This window comes from Pelmatolapia mariae, linkage group LG12 (assembly GCF_036321145.2).
Source record: "Pelmatolapia mariae isolate MD_Pm_ZW linkage group LG12, Pm_UMD_F_2, whole genome shotgun sequence".
Taxonomy (NCBI): domain Eukaryota; kingdom Metazoa; phylum Chordata; class Actinopteri; order Cichliformes; family Cichlidae; genus Pelmatolapia; species Pelmatolapia mariae.
In genome coordinates, this window is record NC_086237.1 from 35,866,103 (window position 1) to 35,885,752 (window position 19,650).

The 19,650-nt window shown below is 42.4% G+C and overlaps 1 protein-coding gene across 2 annotated transcripts in view; it reads left to right on the top strand.

The window, feature by feature from the left end:
• The window catches only part of znrf3 (zinc and ring finger 3), a 66,064-nt gene extending 46,509 nt beyond the window's left edge, over nt 1-19,555 (top strand). Inside the window, exons 3-8 of one of the 2 annotated variants that reach the window (XM_063490654.1) lie at nt 7,982-8,056; nt 10,697-10,828; nt 11,733-11,843; nt 13,181-13,348; nt 15,813-15,915; nt 16,025-19,555. In XM_063490654.1, coding sequence (XP_063346724.1) covers nt 7,982-8,056; nt 10,697-10,828; nt 11,733-11,843; nt 13,181-13,348; nt 15,813-15,915; nt 16,025-17,769 — 2,334 coding nt within the window. In that variant the 3' untranslated portion in view covers nt 17,770-19,555. The remainder of the gene's footprint in view (nt 1-7,981; nt 8,057-10,696; nt 10,829-11,732; nt 11,844-13,180; nt 13,349-15,812; nt 15,916-16,024) is intronic. The other variant, XM_063490655.1, reaches the window with a different exon arrangement.
• The last annotated feature ends 95 nt before the right edge of the window (nt 19,556-19,650 follow it).

Consider the following 19,650-nt stretch of genomic DNA (forward strand, 5'->3'; position numbering starts at 1 on the left):
CTAAAAACGGCAATGTTATAACATTCAAGCACACATTCTCATCTGGTGTTTACGGTGTTTCCTGGAAATTATAGCCACGGGAGAGGGGTTAAAGAGAATATGGCGCCATTGATAGGTGAACATACTGTTGACTGTTGCACTGAATAAAATTCATTTAAAAATGGTAACATTTGAAGCCAATGTTTAAACGTTACGGCCTTCTCGGCCGAGATTCCAAGAAATCTGTGGGGATCCAAAAATGTGTTGTTAACAGACAGATGAGTCATGAGAACGTCTCCTTCACGAAAATCAAAACCGCCATTTTTTTTAAACCGGGCGACGAGGGGAAAGGCTACACCAAAAACAACAATGTGGTCCGAGTTTGACAAGCAGGAGGTATACCATCGCCTCGATGTCCTCCATTGTTGTGGTGTTCATGCCACGTACAAATGACGCCACGGTACTTTATAGCATTGCTATACAGACCCCATTAGGTGGTCCTCGATTGTAATGGAAAACAAGCAAAACTGAGTCGAGCCGTGCAGGTACTAGTGGAAAAGAAAAAGACATCAACACCAAAAAACATGGGTTAGTTGTAATTTTTTCTTCTAGGAAGTGAAGTTTATAATTCCTTCCTATAAAGTGACATGCAGCTTAAAGATTTGCATAGCAAACATGATACTTAGTATATGGGTTTTGATTACATGCTGCTTTTTACAGACTGCAGAGCTGCTGGGAATAGTAGGTAAAGGTGCATTCCATTTGAAGTGGGAAGTTTGAAATTTCAACTTCCAGGTTGGAATTTTCAGCTGGAATGCCCCCTCATGTTGGATTTCCCACTTGGAAAGTCCACCAACTCTGACTTTGCAATCCAAGATGGCAGCAGCAGCGCTCGTATTTATATTACTGATGGACAAAAGTGCAAACTTCTTACATGCTTCTGTCTTTTAAATGTTTCTGAATAAAATCACGTCTACAGGTGGGGAAAATGTGAGTTCAGACAGGCAGAATCGAATCAACAAATAAAGAACAGAAAATTGATCGGGCGTTTAATGGCTGGTACTTTGTGTTTTTAAGGTCACATTTTGAACAGAGACTAAAGCAAACACCCACAACTGTTTGCCAGCATTGATAACTGATAGCTTTTTTATGGCATTACTTTTCATTTTGGATTCTGTCAGAGCTTTATGAGTTTAGTTTAGATAAGTCAGGACTTGGTATTGTAGATAAGTGTGCATGAGCGCGACTATGCATGAGTCTTATTATGAGGGACAGGGAGCACTCCCAACTACACCTCCGTCTGTTTCTCTCTTCCCCCCCCCTCTCTCTCTCTCTCTCACCCTCTCTCTGTCTCAACTCTTTAATGGGGTCGGCTCCTTGCCAAGTTCCACTGGCAGGCCTCCTCAGAGGTGCCCCCTCACACACCCATGCACACACACACACACACACACACATATTTTGATAGCACAGTTCACTTGTATAATGCTGGTTATGCAATAATGGGCGAATGGCCACCCCATATTGTGCGCTGAGGCAGATACAGAAATGGAGAGGGGACACTGGTGTCCCACACATCAGCCATGGAGGGACAAATCCCAAAGGGCCACTACAAAGGCGGGCTAATGGACCGCCCAAAAAAAATCTGTTTTTTTCTTTAGTCCAGCAATATCAAGAGAGATAATGAATACGGCTGATTTTGTCAGAAATGACAGATGATGTGTAGTCTTTGTCCACCAAAAACCTCAGAATAGTGACTCTAGGTGAAACCTCTTTGCCTCCTAAGGAAACCTGGAAATGTCTGCGTTTTCTGCCTCACTTTTTACAATTTTTCAGCTCTGGGGCTTTACTTCAGTGGAAAGAAAGTCCTTTGGCTGGACTTAGGGGAACTGATTACAGTGTCACAGTGACAAAGATAGTCATTTCATGCTGTGTGTGCGTGTGTGCGTGCGTCCTGGTCAATTATGTGCAGCACAGAGATGGGGTCAAGGGTCAGTGTACCTGAAGTTTGCCTCCTCTTTGTCTGATAGTGAGTTCATTATATCTGCTCCAGATTTCTACATCTCTGTCAATCTGTCATCCTGGACAAATCTCACAACTATTCATAAATACTGAGTCATAAAAACAAAATATGTTAAATTTAGTCTAATTCAAGCAACCTTACCATGAAATGATTCAAATCTGGATCAATATAATTAAATTAAACACACAAATTACATACTTGCACACATCCTGCTTCACAGCAGGTTTAAGGGTTGGACCACACATTTTATTCGAATGTTTCTTTCTCAGCAGGTTGTAAGTCTGCCGTCAGACCTGACTTGCTTATTGTTTGAGGGACAAAACTGTGTTTCTTTCATGTTTATTACAAAATGATAGAAAAACTCTGATAGCCAAGCCTGTGAGCTATCTTAAACCAACAAATGGCTAATAGTCATGTCATTAATCTGGCAAAGACAAGCAAATATATACCACCCTGACAGCCAGATATTTTTCTAGAAATTGGCAAAGCTGGGAGAAAAAAGCAGTAAAGACCTAACTTGTAAACATCAGATAAAAGTGTGGTTCCTATGAACAGTGAACCCTTACCCCAGCAGCTCAAATGAAACCATGATTTATGGCAGATCTGCGCTCCATTGATCGGACGCCATCTGAACATGTTTTCATTTGTGAATGAGCTTCCCGGGGAGTCTCACCAGGTCAGACCTAATGACATTTACTTATCAGGTTCAACGCCGCAGTCGCATTAACAGGTAGGCATATACACGATGTCTCTCGTGCTTCTTTGTGAGTTGCTTATCCCATTAAAAGACATGATTAATGTGATGGATCACCCAATCTAGAAGTGGGCGTGGGAAATGTGCTATAACCCTGTAGCCCCATGTGGCACACTCGCACAGACCCTGATGAAGTAAAATTGACATTATGCCAGCAGATCATTAAAGATGCCTGTCGTCTTAAACAAATTTCAGGGCTTAAACCATTCTTTTATTCAGCGTCCTTACTCCTCAGCACATGGTGACCAGGTCACTTCACCTTTTATCTGCATGTTGGATATTAATGGCAGTCACTGAGCTCACTGAGTGCTTTAAGTGATTCTTTCCCCTGTGTGTTTACTTTGGGTAAACTGTCAGTTTATATGAAAGCGGTTGAATGGAGAGGAACTCGAAGAGGCCTGCCGGCCCCCGGCCCCCATCCCCCATCGGTGTGACACACAAGTGGATTTTTATGTGCTCCGTAAATATTTGAAATGGTGCCTTAGACTGCCCTTAGGATTGTTGTAACACGCTGCAGCTGCGAGAAAGCATTAATATTAAAAAAAAAGGGAGGGAATGGGCGAGTTCAAAAGTTTGTGAGGATGGAATCAGAAGCTGAACAGTGACTCGACACTAGTCAGGTGTTTTTAGCACATCAAGGTTTTCTGAGTGACATTGTGTCCTTGTAAATGGTTTCACAATAGCGCGGTCTTAATATTACAGTCGTCATGACACAACAGTAAGCAGATCCGGCAGGATCGCTAAACCTGCTGATTAAATGACACACAGGCCAAAACAGTTATGTCGAGTATCTGTAAACAGAAAAACATGTTGCGACAGAGCAACAGTTTGTCGGTGAAGTGTTCACATCAAACGGTGGGAGATGAAGAGGGATGAGGAAGGTGAGTAAGTGCTCCAAATCCTGCTGTTTTGAAAATGTCACGATAATACAGCCAGGTTTTGTCTGCTGAAGTTCAGCATCCACGGAGAACAAAGGAGAGACGTTTCAGAAATGCTTTTCTTTCTCTCAGCTGCAAAGGCGTCCAATCAGATGAAGCATAGCCACGTTGAAAACTCTGATTTTATTTTAGCTGAATGTAAATAATGTCTTGGCACACATGCCTTCCCTGAAAGGGAGTGAGAAAGGACATGAAAAAAAAGAGGGGGTGACCACATATGAGAAAATCCACGGGAGAAAAGTATGCCTTTATCTTTTAATAAACGGTAAAGCCAGGAGGCAACATGAAATTACAGCATAATAGCAGTGGAGAGTCTTCTGAAGACTTAATTGCCTTAATTATAGCAGTGCGGAGAGAGAGAGAGAGCGAGAGAGGGAGCAGGAAAGGAAAGCATGAGCAGAAGGAGGAAGAAGGGAAAAAAAACAAGGGAAGCAGAGGAGAAGAAAGAGGTAGCAGTGAGATAGAAGAGCTCGAGCGTGAGACAGATGTTGCAGGTGTATCCAGGTGTAGTTCGGTTTGCACGTGAGCCCGTGGTTTTCTGTTAAACACGCGCATTTATAAATACACACGGATGGCTCTGTGTGTGACACAGAGTTAATATGCCAACCCTCGGTCCGTGTGAATGACGGAGTGAGTTCTACACTGAGAAGAGACTCTTTCCAGACGAGTGAAAATTTCGCTCCCTCAGATCTTACAAGCTGGCAGGTTTACTTAGGGATGCTAAACATAGCTTTCATTTTCCTCTGCGTCTAGACTGAGTCCTCAGTGCTTTCTGCTGCGGTTTTTGTTCACTCGGGGATGATTGTACCCTAATTCTAATGTCTCCGAGCCAGCGGGAAGTTTGTTTAGCCAGCATTATTGTGAAGTACCTGTAACCCCCCCCCTCCCACTGCCACCCACCCACCATTTTGGCAGGCAGTTCGGGTTGAGAGTTCAGCTGACTTTTGAGCATGGATGACTGATCAAGAGAGAGAGATCACGTCTCAGCTTTGAGAAAAATATTAACTTTTTGCAGGATTTCACAGTGAGACAGTTTTCGGTTTGCCGTGTTTTTGACCACCTCTGTTTGCCTCTCAGGGTGTTTGTCCTCATATGTTTACTTTTTGATTGATGGATAAAGATCAAATCTTACAAACTACTGTTTGTTGAGTAAAAAAGCACAAAAGATGGGGAATCATGGTAATCGAATATTATCTGAACACTTTATAGTGTTTCAAGTTCTTGATCATTGAATCTCCACTGGTGAAAGAAGCTCTGTTTAAATATACTTCACTTCAAAGGTGTCAAAAGTAAAAGTACTTCTGCAGTAGAATGATCTTCTTAGTTTTTATTGTATTTTTTATTATAGATGACATTGTTATTCACTCATTATCACAAACCGGGGTGCTTGGGAGTAACTTAAATAACAGTTTGTTGTATTTTATGAAATTACACTACACTACAGAAATAGTTCCATAATTACATCACTACATTTTATCATTGTCGACATATTACATTATTAAATGTAATATGTAGATAATGTACCAGTACATGGTGGTAAATATACCACCAAAATTCCCATCTCCTTGTTTCTTGAAGAATTCACCTTTAATGTTCTATTAGTTTTTATAAAACCCAAATATTGTAAACTGTTACTTGTCAGGCAACTTTCTGTCTTATTGCAACATTCATCGCTGAAATAGCTGACATCTTCGGTCGGTCTTGATCTCGTCTTTAAGATCAAAACGCCATCTTGACTTCCTTCCCGATAAGCTTAATGACCAGACCTCTTTGAAATCCCTGTTGAATCTCAATGAAAGCCTACTTTTCTAGTGTGCAATTCATCTTTTTTTGAAAGGTTTACCACAGACGACTTGGTGCTGTCTCAGATTTCTTGCACAATGTCTCGTTAAACCCAGTTTGACTCATTGAAATAAACCGTATTTTAGTTCTGAGCAAACTTTTAACCGTGTTAATCCATCTTTTGGTGTCCGAAGGTTGTAGTTTTTTTATGGTTTTTATTTTTAAGCAAGCCAGTTTGCCTGTGGGTGCATTTTTGTTGTCGTCAGGCAAGTCCCTGCACTGCAGCGCGGGCCTGCCCGAGTGGAGATTCTTCAGGAGGGAGATCTCTTTCTTCTCAAAGCGTCTTACCAAGAGCTATTAATTATTAACTGGGAGAGCTAACATCAAAGGAGCAGACTTGTGCTGAATTAAATGGGGGCTGGAGCCTGGCAGCGTGGAGCTGAGAGAAAACTGGGTGAGAGGGAAAAGCCGATTCCACACCGCTCGCTTTTGAACTTTCCAAGTACAAAAGTAAAAAAAAAAAAGGAGAAAGAAAAGAGCAATGCTAGTTTATGTAAAGGAAGCAGAACGAAAGAGAAAGTTGGAAGAGCTTGTATTTATAGCGTGTTGCTGTTGTTTTTCATGGGGCTTTCCTTCACTACTGGGAATGATTGATTCAGTTTGTTCAGTTAATTAGTCTTTAATGAGCTATGAAAGCCAGATTCATAAACATCTTGTCTATGGATTAAGCCAAGGGGAAATCTAATTAAGACAGCTTGAAATTCAGAGACATGATATGTTTACATTTTCCTGAAGCTGATGTTCACTCAGAGTCAAATTAATAGTGTCATACGTATGTGACCCCCCTGTATCAGAGGACTTTTGTTCCTTTTTTTCTTCCCCTGTGCAGTAAAATAAGCCCATGTACTGAAAATCTAACTATTCTATACAGTTTCATTATTTGCTGTGAATTCAAATAGTAGCAGTGGACTGTGTAAAGGAATTAAAGGCTGCCAGTTAAGTTGGAAAAAGTTGATTTCAAACTTGCTTTAACTACACCTGCTTGTTCTTGGACAGCTATGTTAATCATTACCACCTTCCTACAGACTCAGGAAACACACAGGAAACTTAGGAGTGTCACGCAAGCATCCTGTAGAAAAGCTAATCTAGGGTAAAGTCACAAAAATGATATTAAATAATGGATTATTTCGAATTTAAAAGCCCTTTTACTTTTCTTCACTCCTCATTTTTAACACACAGGACCTTTAGTGGCCCGTTTTTACAATTCTCTGCCATCCTATAGACTCACTCGTGACAAGTAATTGATAAATTAGTCAGCAATTATTGTCAGTTGAAGCCTTTGTCACATGATGTGCCATATAGCTACCAATTAGACAAATAAAACTTGAATAGCACACTGAGGGCTTTACAAGCCTTTGATTTGAGGACCGCTGAGGGCCTTTTTGAGACCCACGGTGGTCTTTCTACTGAACTACATGGCTGCCCTTTTGACAAATGATGTTGAAAGTTGCTCAACATCCCATTGTTGAATGTTGCTACCTCAGAAATCAACATGATGTGTTGGGAAAAGAGCAATTGTGCCTCCCCCGCACATACCACCGCTCCCTGTCCCCACTCCGTGTCCGTCCTCCGTGCCTGCAGAGTGGAGCGGTGACACTCTGCAGCCAGTCGGCAGCGGAGTCACAGCACTGTACACTGTCACTTTGATCTTCACCCCCCCTCCCTGTTCTCTCCAGTTATGAAGAACCCTGGCAAGAGCCCAAGGGCACTTGATAATACCAGGATATGATCCAGCCGCGCTCTTTTAGATCATGTAGTGTAGACATCAAAACGCTGTCTAAATAGGGCACCGTGAATCAGGCGGGGTGAGAACGGGTTGTAGGGGAAGGCAGGAGTTAAGATAAAGGAACTATTTTTTTTCCCTGACGAGGGGAAGCCAATTTGGATTCTGCAAGGAGATACTCAGGGTTCTGCAGATCCAAGCATTTCCTTTATCTTTTGCCTTTAGCAGAACTCTTCAAAAGGCCTCTGTGTTATGACTTTCCCCACTCTCAGATGAAAGGAGCTCACATTTTTAACAGCTGGAAATCCATGATAACTTTATTTAACTTTTCTAAACCTGCGCAGCAGAGTTGCATCACATGGAGCTGTGCATGCGTTAGTTCCTTATGGAAGTGTTTAAGTCTCTGTCGTATTATTAACTTAATGTGGCGCAGATATACGCGGAATGACATCATGGTGGCCTGTGGAGAAAGCCACATGTGCATCCAAGCAAATGTTGTCCCCGGCTTGTTTACGTCTCATCTGTTCGGTTTAATTTTTCCTTCTCGTTTTCTCACTTCAGATAATGTGTGTGAAGGTTACACTTGGGCAGAGAACTCCCTCTAGTGGCCTTGAGTAAAATGTGAAATCCAACCTTGGGAGTTGAGTGTCTTTATCGGTATGATTATGCATTCCCCGGCTTTTCTTTTCAATATATCTAATGATTACTTTGTTCTGTGTTGGCAGGCAAAGAGAGCGGTGCAGCGGGGAGCCACAGCCGTCATCTTTGATGTATCTGAGAATCCGGATGCCATCGACCAGGTTTGTACACACAGAGAATTACTCCGGCATTCACGCTCTCAACAGCACTGAAACAGTCTAATCTGTCTCGGTCTCTCCGTGAAAGACACTCCGCTTTTCATTTCTGAATGAAGCTTAGCAGCTTGCCCTGCCCTTCTGGCTGGCAGTGTATGAGTGTGTGTGTGTGTGTGTGTGTGTGTACAAACAATGATCTTTCTATCTTTAGTTCTGTTCAAAAGCACGCGGATCAGCCTCGCTCATTCAGCCATTCCGGGCCTTTCAACTCTCCCAACTTGCGTTTGGAGGAGTGCACTGCACTCTGTGAGGACTGAAAATTGATATCCAGGTTCAGCTTTCACTAGACCATGACCAAACTCTGTTGAGCTCATAATTGCACAGGTAGCATACTTTACCTCACCTCCTGAGAGCGTTCTTTGAGTGCAAGTTTAGGGGAGCACAGGCTAAAGTAAGAAAGCATATCTCTTGTCACACAAATCGAGACAGTCTTCCTGACTCCCGTGTCTCTGCTGTTAAGAGGTATAATACTCGAGTTGCTCCTCTTGAACGCCTTTGTCGCAAGAATTCTCCTGTGGTATTCATCCCTGCCACACCAGGCCTGGACTTGCAGGGGTTTTTTTTCCCTCTCTCCTCGCCTCTTCTTCTCTGCTGCCGGATCATAAAGCGCGTAGCTGAGAGATAAAAGGGATTGCGCGCAGACCACATGAAAGGCAGCGCTAGGCGGCTGTGTTAAATTCCCCCGAGAGGCTTTTCCAGTCAGAGCAGCCCGATCAGCAGAGACAGGAGTCACAAGGCCGAGGGGCAGGGAGGAGGAGCTTAAAGAGAATTAAGGTCCTGGGGCCAAAATTAGGAGAAGCTTTATAAACTTAATGTACTTGACCTCCTTTTTCCTCTGTTTATACTGTAATGTAGGGCCAAGTGCCACTTGGAGTTTTGTTTTGGGAAAAGTTAAGTTTATGGTTAACTTTGTGCTTGTATTTGTATTTTTAGCTATAGTTTTTATTGGGGCATTACTTGTTAAAGGGGAAACTTGAGTTGCAGTGGAATCGTTTCTCAGAGTAAGAGCAGCTCACCAGAATCAAGCGGGAGATCAAAAGTTTCAGCATCTATACTTTTAAACCAGAACATACAGTAATTCACTGGGGAACATGACGACAGCAGAAGAAATAGCAATGTGAATATATCTTCGGTATTTCCCTTGGGCTTTTCAAATTACAGATTCCAACCAGCAGACGAGCGGGAAGAACAGAGAGGGCGAGGAGGAGTAAAGGAGTATGCCAACTGACTCAAAAGCCAGAACATACTATTCACTGACTATTTCCTCCTACTCCCTCTGGCAAACGTGGCCGCAGTTTCCATGTCTCGGGCCTATAGGTCATTTTTCCCAGCTGGGAAAAGTTTAAAACTTTTTACATTCACAAAGGTCACCGGTTTCTCTTTGCCTCATATCCTTTGTCTCACACTACATATGTTAATTGGTCTAGAACAAGCCACCAGAGAGTGGTTTAAAATTGTTGCAGTTGAATAAAAAAGAACAATCAGTCCTGGGCATAATTAAAAAGGCCTCATTTTTGCATATTTGACACAAATGCATTTGAGCTCAAGGTTTAATATCCACAGACCAAACTTCAGCTCAAGCAACCCTTTCCATTAACTGTTTTTACATATATAAAAACAGCTTGAAATTAAAACTATAATGGAGCTAAAAAACAAAGGTTCAACCTGTCCGTACCTCCATATTGCAGTGGTCTGCTTTGATTCCAGACAGACACACACATTTCCCTGGGGTTTGCGACAGGAAGGGGATCTGGCTTAAAACTTTGCCTGAATCAAAACATGCGGGGCGACCCGCTGTGGCGTCCCCTGGAGACGAGGGATCCGCTATTTCCACTAATTAAGGAGGAAGGGTAGTTCTGACTGTGAAAGCACAAACTTATTGGTTAACTTGTGATTGACAAATACCACAGATAATCCTCCATTATGAAACAGAATAACCAAGATTTACAAAATAGACTGAAAACTAGTGACCGAGCGCATAAGCTCAACAGTAAAGTGTTTACAGGGTCAGTACAGAAAGATGTTCACCCACACTTCTCTAGGACCAGAGCTCTGATTGGAACCATAGCTGTCGCCACGAACAAGACTGGAAAGCTACGTCCATGTTTTATGGAAAAAAAAGAAAGAATTTTTTTTTGATCATCTAAAAATAACCTAGATATAAGAAAGCCTTAAACGGTAATGTTCAGCTAATGTGAGTTTCTCTCATTGTCTTCACACGAGGTCGGACATTGAAGTTATTATTGTGTGTGACATAGTGCTTTGGTGCCACCCTCTCAGTTCATATGCTATCGGAAACAAACTATATTAGTTACTTTACCCCTTCCTTTAACCAGCTTTGTTCTGATTGGCTGCACGTTGCAAGAAGAAGGTGGCTGGGGCATCTGTGCTCATACAGGGCCACAAAAAAACCTGTAAATGTGGAGTTATACATAGACAGACCGCATTATTTAAAGCCTTGGCCGTGCATAACAGGTTCCTTTTGAACATGACAGCTTTCATGTCAAAATTGCAAAACCGGTCTAATTTAGTTAGAAAACAAGAGGCCTGTGTCTCACGTGTCTTCTTTCTCTGTCTCCTCTTCAGCTCAACCAGGTTGCTGAGGATCCCTTGAAGCGCCCGGTGGTTTACGTGAAGGGCAACGACGCCGTCAAACTGATGAACATCGTCAACAAACAGAAAGTGGCCCGTGCTCGGATACAACACAGACCACCAAGGGTAAGTGCTTACTCACAAAAAACCCTCAAAATTGCTCAGTGTAGATGGAGTGCATGTGTGTGGGACAAATCTCAGGCACATGTGAGGAACTTGGGGATGAGGTGAACATGTTTGTGAGGCCCACGCGGCAAAACAGCGCAGAGAAGCTTTGGATGTGAAGACAAACGAAAATTCCAGCTGTGAAATCTGACCCCTTTTCCTTTCTTCTCTGCTCTTTGCTGCCCCGAGGCCAAAGACTTTTTCGCAGTACTTTGAGAGATTAATATCAGCCGTTCAAAGAGCTGTTTGTTTGCTTGGAATATTTGATAAGAGACCTGCACACTTTGAGGTCAAATAACTTGACATAATGAAACCTCAAGAGAAAGGATTGGTGATGAGAGAGACTTTTCAGGGTCCAAAGAATAAAACAACCTGTGCTTACTCAGTGAGTTTCTGTAGTTTAAGGTAGCTGATGTTATTTTTTTTATTACACTAGAATTGTAGTAGCGGTGTAGTAAAAAAAACGTGTTATTATTGCTACTGACTCGTTGCTTAAGCTCTAGTCTGCAGAATGGTCTCAACTGTGTAGTTGTAGCTCGAACCTGTGCAAATTACTGACAAAGTGAGAAGACAGTGATGCACATGTCAAAGTGAACTGGCCAGCATGTATAATCATCCATGTATCTGTTCTTTAACGCGCCACTGAATTATGCATGAAGGTCGCATTTTATATTATTTGCATTGAGTGGTGAATGAGTCACAGCTTTGCGTGTTCTGGTCTGCTGAGCAAGTAACAAAAACTATAATCAAATATGTCGAAATGCCAGTAAATGGAATTTTCTTTCTTTTAAATGCAAGTCTTTATACGATGAAATAGCCCTTTTAATGAGACACATGTGTTTCTGTTGCTTTCCTTTTTCCACAGCAGCCCACAGAGTATTTTGACATGGGCATCTTTCTGGCCTTCTTCGTGGTGGTGTCGTTGGTTTGCCTCATTTTGCTCATCAAGATCAAACTGAAGCAGAGAAGAAGCCAGGTTAGTGAGGAGCTCAAATAACTTGAGAAACTGTTTCATAATATGCTAGTCTGAGTGTGTCACAACCAAACGTATGCCCGCGTCGTGCTGAAAACACACCCAGATATACAACGCCGTGCCTTGTTTTTCCAGTCAGCACGACTTTAGTGGGAGTTGGAGGCGTTGCGTCAGGCGACAGTAGCTCTGCCGCTGATTGATTCCCCTTCTGTGCTGACAAAAAGCTCTCGGTGGAGGCTTACGTCGGGTGCATGAATCAGGATTAGCATTCAATTAATGCTGATGCGAGGCTGGCTGGAGGAGCCAAGCGTACAGAGATGTCATGACAGCGCATAAAACCTGTAGCGGCATTCGTTGAGACAGGTGTAATCCTGCCAGCAGACATTTGTGTCTGCGTTCGCAGCCTGTGCACACTTTCCTTCTTTTTATGTGCGTGTGTATGTGTGGCTATGTAAGGGGGGGTGTCGCAGCAGCAGATGACGTGGTCGTGACTTCGTTTGGTGGTTAATTAAGTGAACTCGCCTCACACCGGGGGCGGATTTATCACACGTAACAACCATTTCCTTCTCAAAATGTGAAGAATTAATGAACTGCTTGTGGTGTAAATATTGCTTAAACAGTAACTGTAAATCCATTACGTTACTTTTTTGGTTTTAATGAAGGATTCCTCAAGGGATTGTCCTCGCGCGACTCGAGTTAATTAACAGACGGAAAATCCTGAACTTGTCCTCGTGTTTTCTGTTTGTTAACCCTGTGATGGGAATTCCTTTCATCCCAAATTCATTGCTCTCTTGCTAATCAGGGTGTGGGTTGCGACCTGGGATAATACCCTGTGGAGACGTGATTTAGTTAAGCCTGAGCATAAATAACTGTGTCTTGTAAACAAGTGATGCACCATCAGTTTAGGCACTCAGTACTATAAATCACAATGTCTGCTACACACGAGTCATTTAGTTTAATCCTGGTAGGCAGTTCTGTACGTGCCGACTTATCAGTCAACATTTCCTAATAAGTAACAATTTTAAGGCGACGCAAAGCAAATTAAAAGATGAAACGAGGACAGGGAATTAAAACCAGAAAGAGCTGCTCGTGCATCAATGAAATATTGCAAAATGATGCACTGTGTCAGAGGGAGAAGTGTTAAATCATGATGTCAGCCCCCCAAAACGCACACTTGCCAACAGTAATGTGTAGACACTTCACTGGAATTTCTTTTGAAATCGCTCATCTCAGCTTTTATGTCAACTTCGCTTCGAAAGGTCGTGCAAAAGTCAGATGTTGGTCTCAAATGTGCTGCTATCCCCCTCTGACACTGTGCCACACCCTCCTCCCCTCCACAGAGCTCGATGAACAGAATGGCTATCCAGGCTCTGGAAAAGATGGAGACAAGAAAGTTCAAGGCCAAAGGCAAGGGACAGCGCGAGAGCAGCTGCGGAGCCTCTGATTCGCTGAGCAGCAGCTCCACCTCTGACTGTGCCATTTGTCTGGAGAAGTACATCGATGGTGAGGTAAGAAGGGTTTTTTACCTAGGGTACCCTGAAATCTGGAAGGAATGAAGGAGATATTTCACTTCTCTGAAGCTTAACATAGTTTTTTTTTTTTTTTTTTTTGGCCGCCTTCGTAACAGCCCATATTATCAATCAATCAAACTTTCTTTGCGTGTAGCACTGTTCAGGCAGTTTAATGTCTTTTAAAACGGAGAAATTAATAATAAAACTGAGCAAAATGTTATAAATCTGCACAAATAAAAAGATGACCATGGATGAAAGGGAAGAAAATAAGGCAAAGCTGGATTAGGAAAGACTGTGCTGAATGTTGTCTGCTTGTAACAAAGCAAAGCACTTTTATTTGATAACTGCCGACACGTTTCTTTAAATCAGATTTTTTTTAATGAGAATATTTTAAACTATTAAAGCAAAATGCAGTCCAGACTAACAGTTTGAGTGACACTTTGCGTAACACCGAAAAGTTCAACAGGACTAATGTAAAACATCTGCATTTAGATGGATGCTTTTAAACGCTTCAAGGTTCACGCAGGCATAAGTGAACCATATGGGAGTCAGAATGCTTAACTCTGGTCATCCACCCGCCTCGTTTGTTTTCTTTTCATTGCATATTCTGTTGACATGAAACATAATGCAGTTTTTATGGACAATGGAACGGAAGTCCCCCTGATGTGCTCGGGGACCGCAGTCCTGCGATCTTTAGTGACACGCTTTCCGCTACCTTTTTAGATGTTTAGCTCAGTCTTTCAGAGCACCTGGAGAGATAAGGGTACCCAGAGTGCACTGGATTGTGATTAGGCTTCCTGTTTTCGCATTGTGGCCTTCTTTAATCCTTGAAGGAGTCATTGTCAAATTATGTATCCTAATCTTTGTAGATTTACAGTAAGAGCATTGCTCATCCTCGTTCAAGGACGATGAGGGGGACAAACCTCAGTGCCCAGAGGGGACGTAGTGGTGTATGTGTGTGTGTGTGTGTGCGCGCGAGTTTGTGGTTATGTGTGTCTTCGGTAAGGAGGAGAAGAAAACAGAACAAAGCGTGGCGCCAGGATTGCACAGAGGAAGTGGCGATATAAAAGACTGAATGGCATCAAAGCTGTTTTTGAGCAGTGAACCAAGCAACAAAAGCTTTGGTGGAAAAGAGCCTAAAGATGAGTCATATTAAGCCACACAGTAAAGTATTTGTGGCAGTGAAAGAGTTGTCGCTGGAAAACCAGTGCTCCTGGTTTAATACTTTGGAATTCTTTGAATGGAAAATTATCATATTTAATGGTGTATGAGTAAAAGCCTGCTTTGTTTGAAAACTTGGCTTCATTGAGCATTAAAGTTGCATTTTACTGTGGTGTGAGTCTAGTTAAGTATTGTGTTTGTCCCATGATGTCAAGTTGGTGTTAAAAAGTCAATTAGACTCACAATCAACCAATAACAGTTCAGTGTAGCTTTGCTGCCACCTTCTGGACACCAGGCTTCTCTTAAGTTCACATTAATTCACACTTTCTTAAACTTTTCTGCATATATAATACAACTGCAACTATGAAATAGTACATATAAAAGAAGTTTTTAAAGGAGACCTGTTGGATACATGGGAAGTTTCAAATAATGTTATCAGAGTATGTGCAAGTTGTCTCTAGGCTCTGTATAATGTCAGAGTGAATGGGTTTATCGCTAATATGGTCATCTTAGGGACAGAGCTATAAATAAAACGCCCCCACCCACCTGCCATTCAAATCTTTTGTTTGCAAGCAGCAGCCAATTAGATGATAGCTGTATTAAAGGAATCAGGGGAAAGCTGGCTTAAAGGGTGGGTAAATGGAAATAAATGGCTTGTTTCCTGCATCAAAGCCGAGTATAAGATAAAATGAGGATTCCTTTGAACTGCAGTCACTCTTTTAGTAACCAAGCATGGACATATGGAGCTTGAAACCCCTGAAAGCTCATTCTGCTCATCAGGATGTTTTCTGTGTGTCTTCTGTCGGAGAAACGTTTTGTCACTGTTCCATGTGACTTTCTTTCTTTGTGGAGACCGAAAACATTTCTCCCTTGGAAAGTACTATGAACATGAGCATGCATCAAGATATTAGGACTCCTTTAATGCAATATGCATATGAATGACTTATTGGTAATAAATTAATTGGCTTGAAAATGTCTTAGCTGGGTTTAAGAAAAACCCCAAAAAACTAAAGGACGTGTTTGGGTGTTTGATTTTGTAAATTTTATTTATTTATTTTTTTACATTAATCTTTTGATTTTTTTTAAACGCTGACATAAAGGAGCTATATTGAATGTTTTTTTAAAATATTTCCAGAATGAATTATTTATCGGACAGTATGAGATTTTAAAAAAAATTATATCAGTGTAATTAAAAATAAGAGCATGTGTTTGATATATTTCATTGCTGTATTTGCTGCTGTTTGTGCTTTGACAGTGCATGAAGATTAACTGTTGATCTTTTTTTTTTTTTCTCCTGCAGGAGCTGCGGGTTATCCCTTGTGCCCACAGATTTCATAAGAAATGTGTCGACCCCTGGCTGCTCCAACATCACACCTGTCCCCACTGCAGACACAACATCATTGGTGAGTTGATGTTCAACCTCTGGCTATGTTGAGGGTCCCTTTTAGAAATGTTTCTAAATGTTTTGAGTTATTTTTCAGGCTCTTAATGTTGTTTTATTTGTCATCACAGAGCAAAAGAAGGGAAATCCAGGACCAGCATGCATGGACCCCGGCAATCCAGTCCATGGCAGGCAACGAGTGGTCCTGCCAGTTCATTACCCGGGAAGGGTGCACCGTGCTGGTCAGGTGACAGCTTACCCAACTAGAACCAGCATGGACCCGCATGGCAACCCAATCACGGTGCTCACTGTGGACCAGCACCCAGATCCCCAAGGTCTGTACCCACCCCAATCGACGTCGGCCTTTCTCCGGAGCTACCACCCCACTCTCCTGGAGCATTCAATCAACCCTCATCACTGCGGATTAGAGCACCGTGGACCTCCTGCTTACCCTTCACAGCCTCATCATGTTACGTTTAAAAGACCCAAAATCCATAATCGCAACTTCTCCCGGGCAGCCTGTTTTTCGCAGTATGAAACCATGTACCAGCACTACTACTTTCAGGGGCTGACTTTCCCTCAACCTCCTGATGGTGGCCAAGGATCTGCTGTGCAGGGGCAGCTTGGTGGAGGAGGGGTCCACAAGAGCCACCACAGCAGGGCTTTTCAGCAAGGGCTGTTGTACCCCACGGTGGTACACATGGCACCTGCCTCTTCTTCAAGGATAGCTGATAATGGCAGCACTTCTGGCCTTAGCTGCTATCACGGGCACCGCTCAGTGTGCAGCGGCTACCTCGCTGACTGTCCTGGCAGTGATAGCAGCAGCAGCAGCTCTGGCCAGTGCCACTGTTCCTCCAGTGACTCCATGTTGGACTGTACTGAAGTCAGCAACCAGGGGGTCTACGGTAGCTGCTCTACTTTCCGCAGCTCACTGAGCAGCGACTACGATCCTTACGTTTACCGGAGCAAGAGTCCGTGTCGGGGCTCCGGGGGGGAAGCGGGAGCTACGGCTTGCAACACAGTTTCAGCTGAGGACTCATCTTCCCCTGCACCCTTGGGACATGACTGCCTCCAGCTCCCAGCTGGAGCTTCGGGATATAACACGGGGGACCATCTCTCCAACTGCAGTTTGGAGCCCAACTATAGCAGTCGCTCATCACTGGAACCCAGGGAGAACAGCAACAATAGTACTACCTCAGCCGGGGCGTCAGAGGCTGCCGGAGGTGACAGGGGACAGGGGGCACAAGAGGAGTCGGGGGAGCTCGGGGCCGCAGCCTGTAGCTGCTGTTTTGAGGTGCTTCCGCCCAATGTTGAGTGCAAAGGGCAGGACTTGGACCAAGCAGGGCGTCTTGCCTCCGAACGCTGTCACAGGGAAATGGACTTCCAGGGGTCAACCTCCAAGAACTACTTTGCCTCTGAGCAATTGTGCCCTTCCTCTGAGCAGGTGAGCTATGAAGGGCTGCCTTGCTGCTTCTACAAAGAGATGAAGGTCCACAGGGCCACAGCAGGGCGTTATACTGAGGACTACGCTGTTAATGTGCAGTATGCACATGCAGACTCAGAGGCCTGCTCAGGACAGGGCTGCTGCGAACTCAACCAGAGAATACCCATTATTCCTGAGGACACAGATTGTGAATCGGGTACAGGGGCAGAGACCCAGAGCAGTTTATTACCAGTCAGTGTCACAGTGGAGACGGAGTTGCGGACAGGGGAGCAGCGTGAGCCCACGGACAGGTACTTCACCTCAGGACAGTTTAGAGGTCACCCATACCTTCAAGAGGAGGAGACCAGGGCTTTGTTTCACCCTCAGCTCTCTGCAAGCCCCACTGTACTGGCAAGCAGTACTTCAACATATGAGGGAGGTTTGGGCATATGAACTTGAGTCCAGAAAGAATGGGACAATGTATGTGGTACCGTGTCAGTCAATCATTGAAACCCTCAGTTGCCTTGTTCTAGCCTTGCTCTCTGAGCACTGAATGTTATCATCTTAGATTGTGTGGATTTCTACTGAAATGGCCTGTCATTTCTGTCATTTATGTATATGTGTGTATATGTATATGTATACATACACACATACATACAATGTATTAAGTTCATTCCTGTGGCCACAAATGATACTACACACATGGATGGAGGTTGTTAACTGAAAATTCAGTTGGGTTAGTATTGGCATCTATTTGAAGACTTCCTGCTGCCATGAAGGGTTTGCAATCTGGGCCCAGTTTTTAAAAAAATCTCAACTCAGTTTTGTTTTTTTGTGCCAGCTCTAGAAATCTGATTTTTTTTTTTTTTTTACATAAGTACACTATCCGCATCTACATATACATTTTGCATATTTGTGCACATGACCACTGCCTTTAAAGCTTCATCCACCAAGTCAAGTAGATTTTATGGACTTAGCTACCAATACCAAAACAGGAAGACATGATTGTTGTTTTATTTTAAACTGTTTTCAAGCAGGGAAATGGGTCTTTCTAGGTATTTTTGACCCACTCATTTCTCCATGGAGAAAAAAAAAGCTATGTATAACTACAGAAAATTGCATAGAAATGTGAATGCAAGGCTGACACTGGTCAATACACAGAATTTGTTTTATGCATTGCATTTCTGTCCAGTTGTGGCCTACCTGTATGAGAGATGCCAGGGCAACATGGCAAGCCTTACGCTGGGCTGGGAAGCTATTTGCAGCAATATCTAGACACTGCACAGGTTTTCGTTAAACTTCAGACCAGAGCGAGTGTCTCGGGGTCAATAGATTCAAACATAGAGTGTAGCACTCTACTTAATGTTTGGAAGCCCTTAAAAGTGTATTTTTTTGTCACTTACCCAATTTCCACAATGAAACATGCTCTATTAAATATCTTTAAAGGTTCTAGCATGTATCAAAAGGCCAAAGGAAAGTAGCTGGAAAAGACTCATCTTTTAAAAGGGTTCCTTATTTGTACTGTGACTTTTCTTTTTGAATGATGCAGTTATAAGTACCGCAGTGTATCCGTTTGAATCGTGCTGTGCATAATACATACTTGCGATATCATTGCTTGTCATTCATGCCTTTCTGTTTGTCCTGCAGACTGTTTTTAATACTGTTTCTATGAAATATACACATTCTCTACACAGAGGAAAACCTGAAATAACCCTATTTATAAGTTAACCCAGTGCTGTAATCAAGTGAGAATCTAATCTTGCCTTTTGCATAGAGATATGTACCTACTGCAAATATAACATTTTGGGGTACTTGAGTCACTATTTAAGTTTTTTTGTTTTTTTTTTTGTTATTGTTTCTAGCACTTAAGATTAAAAAATGTGTACAAAAATTAATATTTTTTAAGAATATAATTATTTTCTGTCATTACTATTACAAATGTTTAAAAAAAAAGGCTAGAAATCAATCTGTGTATATTTCTGTACCTGTATAGCAAACACATTTCATAAATGGAAATATGTTCTCTGAATATTTATTTACTAATATATTTATCTTTAAGCCATGTCTTATGTTCCGAGTGTATGGACGTTTGAGTTATTTGGTTGCTTTTTATTTTGAGGAAAATCACTAACATGAGACTTTGTATATACATGGTAATTGCACAAAAGACGATTAAATCTTCTCTGACCAAAAAACTGATTTTAAAACTTTAGTACCATACAGTTTTGTAATTAAAGTGTATAAAGATATGTAAAATATACAGTTTTATTCAAGTAACTAATGTTGTGGTGTCCTGCTTTTCATCGTGTGCACTCTATATTAATGTGTTCTTAT